The 11412-nt window shown below is 30.1% G+C and overlaps 3 protein-coding genes across 4 annotated transcripts; 2 read left to right on the top strand and 1 right to left on the bottom strand.

Moving 5' to 3' along the window:
* The first annotated feature begins 1405 nt into the window (after positions 1 to 1405).
* Positions 1406 to 1957, top strand: LOC111450809 (F-box protein At5g49610-like). The gene has a single exon (XM_023091104.1). It carries the CDS (start codon positions 1406 to 1408, stop codon positions 1955 to 1957), a length of 552 nt encoding a protein of 183 aa, XP_022946872.1.
* A 2772-nt stretch (positions 1958 to 4729) lies between these two features.
* LOC111450238 (F-box/kelch-repeat protein At3g06240-like) lies at positions 4730 to 7351 on the top strand. Of its 2 annotated transcripts, none has more exons than XR_002711778.1 (2): positions 4730 to 4859; positions 6147 to 6543. XR_002711778.1 is itself a non-coding variant. In XM_023090258.1 (2 exons), the coding sequence occupies exons 1-2, from the start codon at positions 4756 to 4758 to the stop codon at positions 7132 to 7134; spliced, it is 687 nt and encodes a 228-aa protein (XP_022946026.1). In that variant the 5' UTR covers positions 4730 to 4755; the 3' UTR covers positions 7135 to 7351. The 2 variants fall into 2 exon arrangements, 1 of the variants encoding a protein (XP_022946026.1); XM_023090258.1 differs by lacking the exon at positions 6147 to 6543 and adding an exon at positions 6552 to 7351.
* A 371-nt stretch (positions 7352 to 7722) lies between these two features.
* LOC111450235 (F-box protein CPR30-like) lies at positions 7723 to 9116 on the bottom strand. Its single transcript, XM_023090255.1, has one exon. It carries the CDS (start codon positions 9054 to 9056, stop codon positions 7902 to 7904), a length of 1155 nt encoding a protein of 384 aa, XP_022946023.1. The 5' UTR covers positions 9057 to 9116; the 3' UTR covers positions 7723 to 7901.
* Between the last annotated feature and the right edge of the window lie 2296 nt (positions 9117 to 11412).

Genomic DNA, 11412 nt, shown 5'->3' with positions numbered 1-11412 from the left:
AATAGTCTTATTCCTTTAAAACATGAATAAAAAAAAAAAAAAAAAAAAAAAATCAAAGTTCATATGGGCTTTTGATGCGGGACCAATCTAAATTCATATGGGTTCTATTGAATTGGAGTGTATTCACATGGTCCGTAAAAACATTTTAGGCTATATTCCTACTCGGGTTTTTATACATACTCATATTCAGTGTTGCATGTATTCACATTGGTCCATACAAACATTTTTCATATTTTTTTTTAAAGTATATTTATGAAAATTTGAAGATATCTGATGCATACCAAACTGTCTCACGACATACTTAACACCTGAATATAGCCGTAAAAATATTTTTATGAAAGGATTGGTTTCACAATGATTAGCATTTCCTAATCCAAATAATGGAGTTACTAATTATTTCATAAAATACTCCAACGCTATTTTTTTTTTGTTTTATTTAATTTCATATTATTTATTTTCTGCCACATTATTTTACTGACTTCTAACTTTATTACGATACAATGAAAATTTCTTGTTTTTAATAAGCTTATGACATTGTTTGAGCGTTGTAAATTTGCGATTTTGATTAATCGTTGTAAAAAAAAAAATGGTAAAATAAATTTAATTAACACCATTTCTATTTCATCTAAGCATAAAATTTCTCATAGTCGGTAGTCTTTAAGGTATAAATGTTACATTTTATATCTGATTTTTTTTCGTTGCATCTCCCGCTGACCTTTGTATGTCTTCACTGATTCATAGCAGTAGTTGGTCCGATCCCGTGAAGAAGTAGGTTTGAAGATGTAACATTATCCCTCCCGACCCCAAAACATTAAATTTTATAGTCCTCTATCACGATATAGATTTAGTGTTCTATTTGAAAATATATATAAAAGCATCCGATACTACTTTATATTTATAACAGACTATAATAATAATTTTTTAAGAAAAAAACCTACTAAAGCTTATTCTACATAGTCCCTCGAGTTCTGGGTAGTTTTTCGGCTAAGGCTCATGATAGTGAATATTAGAAAAAGATTAGAAAGCAAAATTACTCTATCAAATTTCAGACAACTATCAAGCTTCACGACAACGAAATACATGGAGTTCTCATGACACAACTAATTTATAACATCAATTAGAAAATATTTTGAATTTAATTATGTTTCGTAAGTTTAAGAATATTTATGAAAATTTGAATATATTTTAATATTAATGATTTATATCATTAATATTATTGAGAATGAATATTTAAGAAAATAGATCCTATATAAGAAATAATTAAGGAAATTGAGAATTTTGGAAATGAATAATTATTATGTTTTTAAATTAAAAAAAATTATATATATATATTAGGTTTGTTTGGGTAGTCTTGGTTGCACCCAATACTCTCCTACTCAACCCTGGATGATCCTTGCAAGTGACCATGGAGATTCTATCTTGGCTTCCGCCCGAGACTCTGCTCCGTTTCAAGTCCGTTCACAAATCTTGGTATGCTCTAATCAACGATCCTAAATTCATATTAAAGCATTTTTTGAATTCTCCTCAATACAATCACATATTTCTCAAGCGGATTGTGGAGATAGACTATGATAAAGATAAAAGTACGTTCTCCATTCTCAATTTTTCTCTTGATCCATACCTGTTCGTTCTGGATATAGATTTATCAGACTATCAATATTCTCAATATTTTGAAATTCATGGCCATTCTCACTGTATGGTTTGCGTCGCCGATGTTATGAATGTTTCGAATGTTTTCCTTTGTAACCCAGCAACTAGAGAGTTTCGTAAACTCCCACCGTCCATTTTTCCCGTTTATACCATCACTGATGCCTCTCCCCGTCCTATTTGTTACGAGTTGATAATGCAAGCGTCAGATTTGGGTACGATGCAAATTCCATACGATGTAAATTCCAGGGATTTTAAAGTGGTTAGAGTTGTGGATATTGTTGGACTCCGTCGTGGATATCCGGTTTGAAAAGCAGAAATTTACGATTTAACATGAGCAATGAGATTTTTGGCGAAATTCCCTTCCGAGAGAGTTTGAATATGGATGAGGAGGAGGAGGGGCCGGAGAAGATGTGGAGCATGGAAATTTTAAATGGATCGATAGTTGTGCTTGATTATATGTGGGGAGGAATTGATGATAAAAGGGAAATAAAACTAAATCTTCCCATTAAAATTTAAATAAAACTAAAATTTTAAATAGAATTAAATCTTCCAATTTTGAAATTTAAAATTTAACGATTTAAGTATAAATATGGAAGTGAAGATTTAACTTTATTTTGTAAAAAAAAAAAAAAATTCTAAATACATAAAATAATTAGTTTCTAATAGAATTCCAATTTATTTTTCATATAAATTAAATTAAAAAAAATATATTTTATTCTCTTTTTTTTTTTTTTTAAATTACAATTTCTAAATAATTATATTAATTTTATATAAAATACCATAAATGAATTATCGGAACTTTTTAATAGATGGGCTTCATAATAATCCACGAGCCCACGAATCGGTCGACAGCCCAATACAATAATAATCCTCCACGGCCCAATCCAATAATAATCCACCAGGCCTTAAGACAGACTTATGGTCTAGGCCTGAAAGCCCAATTCAGTAAAAGAATTGGTCCAGACATCAAAAGGCCCATGGGCTTTTGATTGGAATTCCAAGGCATCAAAAGCCCATGAGTTTTGATCGGAAGCCTATGAGCTTCGATGGTTCTAGATTAAAGATTTATTTATTATTATTATTTTTTAATATATTGATTTAAAGGGGAGAAATTTGATAGGGTTTAGATATTTTGTGTGCACAATTTAAACCATTTTTAGAGTTTTGGTGGGAAAATTTTTGGTACAAATTACGGTGCCAAAATTATTAATAAAAAATGTATATTTGATAGTATAAATAGCAACAAAGTATTCTCGAACACAAATCTCTTTTCCTCCTTTTGATATTCACACACAAAAAAAAGATGTCTATGATTATGTTGTTGTTCAACTTGATGCTAACGGCAAGCTATGGGTGTACATGGTCCGGGTTGGGTCGGGTTGGGGGATTTTTTTGACCCAACCCAAAAGTTCGGGTTGGTTGGATTGGCAACCCAACCTTCTATTAGAGGTGTTGTCAAATTATTATTTTTTTTTAAAGTTTTATTTATCCACAATCTATAATTAATTCGGATATAATCTTAAATAAGATATATGAAAGTTCGGGTTAAATTCAAACAAACATAAATCAAACCGAAAGTTCGGGTTGGTTGGATTGGCAACCCAACCCTCTATTAGAGGGGTTGTCAAATTATTTTTTTTTTTTTAAGTTTTATTTATCCACAATCTATAATTAATTCGGATATAATCTTAAATAAGATATATTAAAAATTCAAACAAACATAAATCAAACCGACATTTTTTAGAATTGGTTAAAGCTGGAGTCGATCTCGGACGTAAATACTCATGGACTAACCTCATTACCACTCTGGCAAATCCATTAATATAAAAGAAAATTTCTAATACTTATATATATTTTATTTGGCTCGGGTCAACCCGAGCGTTTTGCCCATGAACCTGGAACCGAACCGATTCAGTTCGGGTTCAGAAAAATGAACCCAACCCTACCCAAAATTCTAGTCCAACCCAACCCAACCCTTATAGTTCGGGTTGGGTTGGTCCGGGTTGTCGGATTTCTGGGTTGAATGTACACCCCTACGGCAAGCTATGAGTTCGAATACTTTCAAATGGTCCAACAATAGCCAACAACTTTTTGTAGCGGGATTGATGTTACTTGTAAAGGTCAACCGCCTCAAAACACGTTTACTATTCATGGGTTATGGCCAAACAACTTCTCGAATGCAAAGCTCAAGTTTTTATCATCTTTAATATATATATGAATTAAAAAAATATATGAGTCATTTTCACATAAATCTCATAATGACCTATCGAGGTATAGGCTATGTCTAGTGAATTGGGCCATAAAACATATAATAACTTCTAAAATACAAAGACAAATGCTACTATCAACTTGGCAACATATGCCTCATGAACTAGCCAGGAGAAACAAAAGGAGCAACAAAAGGATGCAAAAACAAGAAGGCAATTGAGGCTAATTAAATTAACACTAAAACTTTCATACTTCTAGTCTCTACTATGGGTATTAACCTTACATTTCATACCTCGTTTTTTTTATGCGGTTTCTATGTATTCCCCCTAACAAATTGGTAGTAGTGATCGAGTACGGTCATATTTAGAATAGCTAATAGATCATACATGCTTTTGGACTTATGAACCGAGAGTTCCAATTTTGTTATCAAACCACGAACACAACTTTTATGTTAGATTCCTTACCTAATTAACCACTACGATAGCCTTGATATCAGATTCCTTACCTAATTAACCACTACGACAGCCTTGATATCAGATTCCTTACCTAATTAACCACTACGACAGCCTTGATATCAGATTCCTTACCTAATTAACCACTACGACAACCTTGATATCAGATTCCTTACCTAATTAACCACTACGACAGCCTTGATATCAGATTCCTTACCTAATCCTTGATATCAGATTCCTTACCTAATTAACCACTACGACAGCCTTGATATCAGATTCCTTACCTAATTAACCACTACGACCGCCTTAATATCACATTTCATTCCAAACCCTAATTTGCATCTGTTTTTTCTCTCTCTCCTCAAGACCTCTTTTCTAATGGCGGCCGAGATTGTCGGAAATAATCTATCTGTTTTTTCTCTCTCTCCTCAAGACCTCTTTTCTAATGGCGGCCGAGATTGTCGGAAATAATCTCGAAATGGCGATGGAGATTCTGTCGCATCTTCCACCGGAGACTCTCCTCCGATTTAAATCTGTCCAGAAGTCCTGGTACGCCCTAATCAACGACCCTCAATTCGTATCAAAAAATTTATCAAATTCTCTTGAACACAAATGCATTTTGCTCAAGCGTGTAGTGACAAACATTGCTGGAGAAGAGGAAATTATGCTCTCTATCCTCAACTTTCCCTTCAATTCATCTATGTCTGTTATCGATCTAGATATTCCATACGATGAGTATTCCCGGTTTTATAAAATCAACGGTCATTCTCACGGCTTAATCTGTTTCGCCAGTTGTGGTGTGGATATTTTCCTATGTAATCCGGCAACTAGAGAGTTTCTTAAACTACCGCCGTCCATTCTTCTTACCACTAGACCTTCCTATAATCCTGACACTCATCGTTCAGCATGGAACTCCATTGGATTTGGGTACGATGCGAAATCTAGGGATTTCAAAGTTGTTAGGGTTGTGTATTTTTTTAACGATGCTAGGCATTTTCTTTATTATAAAGCAGAAATTTACCATTTGAGCAAAGATAGATGGAGAGAAATTGAATTCCCAAGTTATGGATATTCAAGTTATACGCCTGAATTTGATTTGTATCATGAGGGAGTATATTATTGGTGGGAGCGAAATGGTAAAAATATACTGTCATTTGACATGAGCGAGGAGATTTTTGGCAAAATTTCCTTGCCAGAGAGTTTCAATACCCAGAATTTGAATAGGGAGAATTGCAAGATTTTAGGGGTTTTAAATGGATCCATTGTTGTCTTTGATCATGAGTGTGAAGTGAATGATGAAAATACCTTCTATATTTGGGAGATGAAAAAGGATGAATGCAGTGTTATTTCATGGTCAAACCTCTTGACAATTGGCCCGATTTTAGGAATTTGTAAACCGTTGTTGTTTGTGAGCTCGGATGAAGTTTTAATGGAGGATAACGAAGCGCAAGTGGTTTTGTACAATATTAAAACTCAACTGATGAACGTGATTCCATTGAAAGGCCAAGCCATTCTAAGAAGATGTCAACAAGCTACCTTTGTGACAAAGAGTTTGATATCTGTGATGGGAGGAAATAATAGTATGAGTTATGTACGATGATGCATGCCTCGTAAACTCTTTACATGTCATATGTATTATGACATAAATGATATCTTATACTAAGTTGCTATGATATTAATTATTATTAATTTGAATTTTCTATATTAATGAATGATAGAGTAAAATTAGTCCCAATAAATTATTAAATGATTATATGATTATAATCTATAAATGATTAATTATATTATTTAAAATAAATTTTTTAGAAGTTATTTAATCCCAATACATTCCACTAGGGAGATTCTGCACCCGAAACTCTGTTCGGATTGAAGTCCGTTCACAAATCTCGGTACGCTCTTATGAATGAACCTCAATTTGTATCAAAGCATTTCTCAAATTCTCTTCTAACACAAACACATTTTTCTTAAGCGTGTTGTCATGAACAAGTCTTGGAGAAAAGGAAATTATGTTCTCTATCCTCGACTTTTCCCTCGATTCATCAGTGTCCGTTCTCGATGTGAATGTCCCATACCATGAGCATTCTCGGTATTTTGAAATTCATGGTCATTCTCACGACTTAGTTTGTGTCATATGAATGTTTTCCTCTATAATCTGGCAACTGGAGAGTGTCGTAAACTCCCGCCATCGATTCTTCCCCTCAATGAACCTCCCCGTGAGCCATATAGTTATGATTTGTGCAGGGACACTCTTGGATTTGGGTACGATGCAAATTCTAGGGATTTTAAAGTGGTCAGGGTTGTGCATGTTTTGGAAATGTTTGGATTTTTTCTTTATATGAGAATGGAAATTTATGATTTGAGTAAAGATAGATGGAGAGAAATTGAAGCCCTAGATAATGACTCTTATGCCTCTATAACTTGGATGCCTTGGTCTGAATTGTATCACGAAGGAACATATTACTGGTATTCGCATCGAGAAACAAATGATATGACAAATGGTGAAGCTTTACAGTCTTTCGATATGGGCAAAGAGGTTTTTAGCAGAATTTTGTTGCCGGAGAGTTTCAATATCAAAGAGGAGGGGTGGGAGAAGCGTAGGAGTTTCGGGATTTTGAATGGATCCATTGTTGTCTTCCATTATCCAGCGGAAATGATTGAAAAAATATTTGATGTTTGGGAGATGAGGAAGGAGGCTGAAACGGATGTTGTATTGTGGTCAAAGCTCTTGACAATTGGTCCTGTTTTTAGAATTGATAAGCCATTGTTGTTTTTGAGTTCAGATGAAGTTTTAATGGAGGATAATGAAGGACGTGATTTCGTATAATATTATGCCTATTGAAGGTCTTTCCCACAAGCTTCAAGCTACTTTTTTTGGTGAAGAGTTTGGTGTCTACAAAAGGAGGAAGAAGCAGCTGTATTAGATTTTAAATTTTTTTAATTATATTTATTTTTATTATTTTAGAGGACTTTTTTAACAATAGTATGTAAATTATGTGCCAAGTTTTAGGAACGAAATTATGTGCGGGTTTTAGGAACCGTTAATTCACATCCACACTTGTGTAACCTTTTCATTTGTCACGTCATTTTCCATGTTTAATATGAAAATACTGATAAATTTTATATTTTTATCTTATAATTATTTTCCATTTTTTATAAATTTCATAAATATTTTTGATAAATAGTTGATCTATATTATTAATTATTGAAAAATATTTAATAAATAAATGTTTTGAAAAAAAAAACACTAAATTTTTGTTTCAAAGTTCATATTAATTTTAAATCTCCGTTAAAATCCCTCTCATTAATTAATAATAAAATAAAATTATAAATTTAATAATTATAAGAAAATAAATTATAAATTTAATTCTTGATTTCAAAATAAATGCAGAGAATAATTTAAAAAAAAAGAAAATAACCAACTTAATTCTCATCATAATAACAGCCGAATGGAAACATAAAAAGAAAGGCAAGTAAATGGGTATATAATATCTCTTTTTAAAACAGGAGAGCAATGAAAAGACTAGTAGACACCAACAACAACCTTCCAATGCACGCCTTGTACACAAGTGTAAAGAGTTTACGAGGCATGCATCATCGTACATAACTCATACTATTATTTCCTCCCATCACAGATATCAAACTCTTTGTCACAAAGGTAGCTTGTTGACATCTTATTAGAATGGCTTGGCCTTTCAATGGAATCACGTTCATCAGTTGAGTTTTAATATTGTACAAAACCATTTGCGCTTCGTTATCCTCCATTAAAACTTCATCCGAGCTCACAAACAACAACGGTTTACGAATTCCTAAAATCGGGCCAATTGTCAAGAGGTTTGACCACGAAATAACACCGCATTCATCCTTTTTCATCTCCCAAATATAGAACGTATTTTCATCATTCACTTCACACTCATGATCAAAGACAACAATGGATCCATTTAAAACCCCTAAAATCTTGCAATTCTCCCTATTCAAATTCTTGGTATTGAAACTCTTTGGCAAGGAAATTTTGCCAAAAATCTCCTCGCTCATGTCAAATGACAGTATATTTTTACCATTTCGCTCCCACCAATAATATACTCCCTCATGATACAAATCAAATTCAGGCGTATAACTTGAATATCCATAACTTGGGAATTCAATTTCTCTCCATCTATCTTTGCTCAAATGGTAAATTTCTGCTTTATAATAAAGAAAATGCCTAGCATCGTTAAAAAAATACACAACCCTAAGAACTTTGAAATCCCTAGATTTCGCATCGTACCCAAATCCAATGGAGTTCGTTGTTGAACGATGAGTGTCAGGATTATTGGAAGGTCTAGTGGTAAGAAGAATGGACGGCGGTAGTTTACGAAACTCTCTAGTTGCCGGATTACATAGGAAAATATCCACACCACACCTGGCGAAACAGATTAAGCCGTGAGAATGACCGTGGATTTTATAAAACCGGGAATACTCATCGTATGGAATATCTAGATCGATAACAGACATAGATGAATTGAAGGGAAAGTTGAGGATAGAGAGCATAATTTCCTCTTCTCCAGCATTGTTCATCACTACACGCTTGAGCAAAATGCATTTGTGTTCAAGAGAATTTGATAAATTTTTTGATACGAATTGAGGGTCGTTGATTAGGGCGTACCAGGACTTCTGGACGGATTTAAATCGGAGGAGAGTCTCCGGTGGAAGATGCGACAGAATCTCCATCGCCATTTCGAGATTATTTCCGACAATCTCGGCCGCCATTAGAAAAGAGGTCTTGAGGAGAGAGAGAAAAAACAGATGCAAATTAGGGTTTGGAATGAAATGTGATATTAAGGCGGTCGTAGTGGTTAATTAGGTAAGGAATCTGATATCAAGGCTGTCGTAGTGGTTAATTAGGTAAGGAATCTGATATCAAGGCTGTCGTAGTGGTTAATTAGGTAAGGAATCTGATATCAAGACTATCGTAGTGGTTAATTAGGTAAGGAATCTGATATCAAAGTTGTGTTGGTGGTTTGATAACAAAATTGGAACTCTCGGTTCATAAGTCCAAAAGCATTAAGTTTTTGGGCCTAAAATTCAAGCTCATGGGCTTTGGATAACCAAATTGGAGTTTGGATAAAGGACAAATTCGCGTCATAGTTCTATGTTCTATTGAATTGGGACATCGAATTGAGCTTTTGATGCTAAGACAAATTCACCACATGTGTTCTTCTCCTACTCCAAAACCTTGTCTCTCTCTCTTTTCCGTCTGTTATTTCCCTCACCCGTGGTTGTCTGATTTTGTCGTTCTTGTTGGTATAGTTTCTGGTTGTTTTCTTCAGCAAAGTCGTAGATCGCCCTCTCACGAACCTTGGATCTAGAGCTAAAATTCTTTCAACGAGCCTAATAATAATAATGATAATAATAAAATAATAATAATAATAATAATAATAATAATAATAATAATACGAATAATGCTAAGAATAGAAAATAATAATAATAAATAAATAAATAAATAATAATAATAATAATAATACTAATAATAAAAATAAAATAAATAATAATAATAATAATAAAATAAATAATAATAATAATAAGAATAATAATAATAATAATAACAACAATAATAGTAATACGTATAATATTAATAATAATAATAAAATAATAATAGTAACAATAATAATAATAATAATAATAATAATAATAATAATAATAATAATAATAATAATAATAATAATAATAATAATAATAATAATAATAATAATAATAATAATAATAATAAAAATAGAAATAACAATAATAGTAATATGTATAATAATAATAATAATAATAATAGTAATAATAATAATTATTATTATTATTACAAATAAATAATAATAATAATAATAATAATAATAATAATAATATAAGAATAATAAGAATAATATAATAATAATAATAATAACAAAAATAGTAATAACAATAATAGTAATACGTATAATATTAATAATAATAATAAAATAATAATAATAATAATAATAGAAATAACAATAATAGTAATATGTATAATATTAATAATAATAATAGTAATAATAATAATAATTATTATTATTACAAATAATAAATAATAATAATAATAATAACAAAAATAGTAATAACAATAATAGTAATACGTATAATTTAATAATAATAATAAAATAATAATAATAATAATAATAATAATAATAATAACAAAAATAGTAATAACAATAATAGTAATACGTATAATTTAATAATAATAATAAAATAATGATAATAATAATAATAATAATAATAATAATAACAAAAACAGTAATAACAATAGTAGTAATACGTATAATATTAATAATAATAATAAAATAATAATAATAATAATAATAATAATAATAATAATAATAATAATAATAATAATAATAATAGTAATAGTAATACGTACAATATTAATAATAATAATTAAAAAATAATAATAAAATAATAATAACAAAAATAGTAATAAGAATAATAATAATAATAATGATAATAATAATAATAATAATAACAAAAATAGTAATAACAATAATAGTAATACGTACAATATTAATAATAATAACAAAAATAGAAATAACAATAATAGTAATATGTATAATATTAATAATAATAATAATAATAATAATAATAATAATTATTATTATTATTATTATTATTATTATTATTATTATCATTATAAATAATAAATAAATATATAATAATAATAATAATAATATTAATAGTAATAATAAAAATAATATAAAAATAATAATAATAATAGTAATAATAATAATAAATAAATATATAATAATAATAATAATAATAATATTAATATTAATAGTAATAATAATAATAATATATATATAAAAAAATAATAATAATAATAAAATAATAATAAAATAGTAATAACAATAATAGTAATAGGAATAATACTAATAATAGTAAATAATAATAATAAATAAATAAATAATAAAATAATAATAACAATAATAGTAAATAATAATAATAATAACCTCGGGTGAGCGGGTCGTGGGTTGGGCTGCGAGGGGAACATGTTGGGCCGTCGGTTTATTGGGCCTAAAAGCCATCAATTGCATGCGCGACACGTATCGCATTCAGACGTCGGATTTAATGG

Source organism: Cucurbita moschata, unplaced genomic scaffold, assembly GCF_002738365.1.
Source record: "Cucurbita moschata cultivar Rifu unplaced genomic scaffold, Cmos_1.0 Cmo_Scf00012, whole genome shotgun sequence".
NCBI lineage: Eukaryota > Viridiplantae > Streptophyta > Magnoliopsida > Cucurbitales > Cucurbitaceae > Cucurbita > Cucurbita moschata.
This window is presented reverse-complemented; position numbering and strand designations above follow the sequence as displayed.

Bases quoted from the DNA above. Each gene is read 5' to 3' on its own strand.
- LOC111450809 (XM_023091104.1), top strand. From the start codon at position 1,406: ATGGAGATTCTATCTTGGCTTCCGCCCGAGACTCTGCTCCGTTTCAAG.
- LOC111450238 (XM_023090258.1), top strand. From the start codon at position 4,756: ATGGCGGCCGAGATTGTCGGAAATAATCTCGAAATGGCGATGGAGATT. The intron at 4,860-6,551 runs GTACGCCCTAAT...TGATTTGTGCAG, and splicing joins AAATCTGTCCAGAAGTCCTG to GGACACTCTTGGATTTGGGT.
- LOC111450235 (XM_023090255.1), bottom strand. From the start codon at position 9,056: ATGGCGGCCGAGATTGTCGGAAATAATCTCGAAATGGCGATGGAGATT.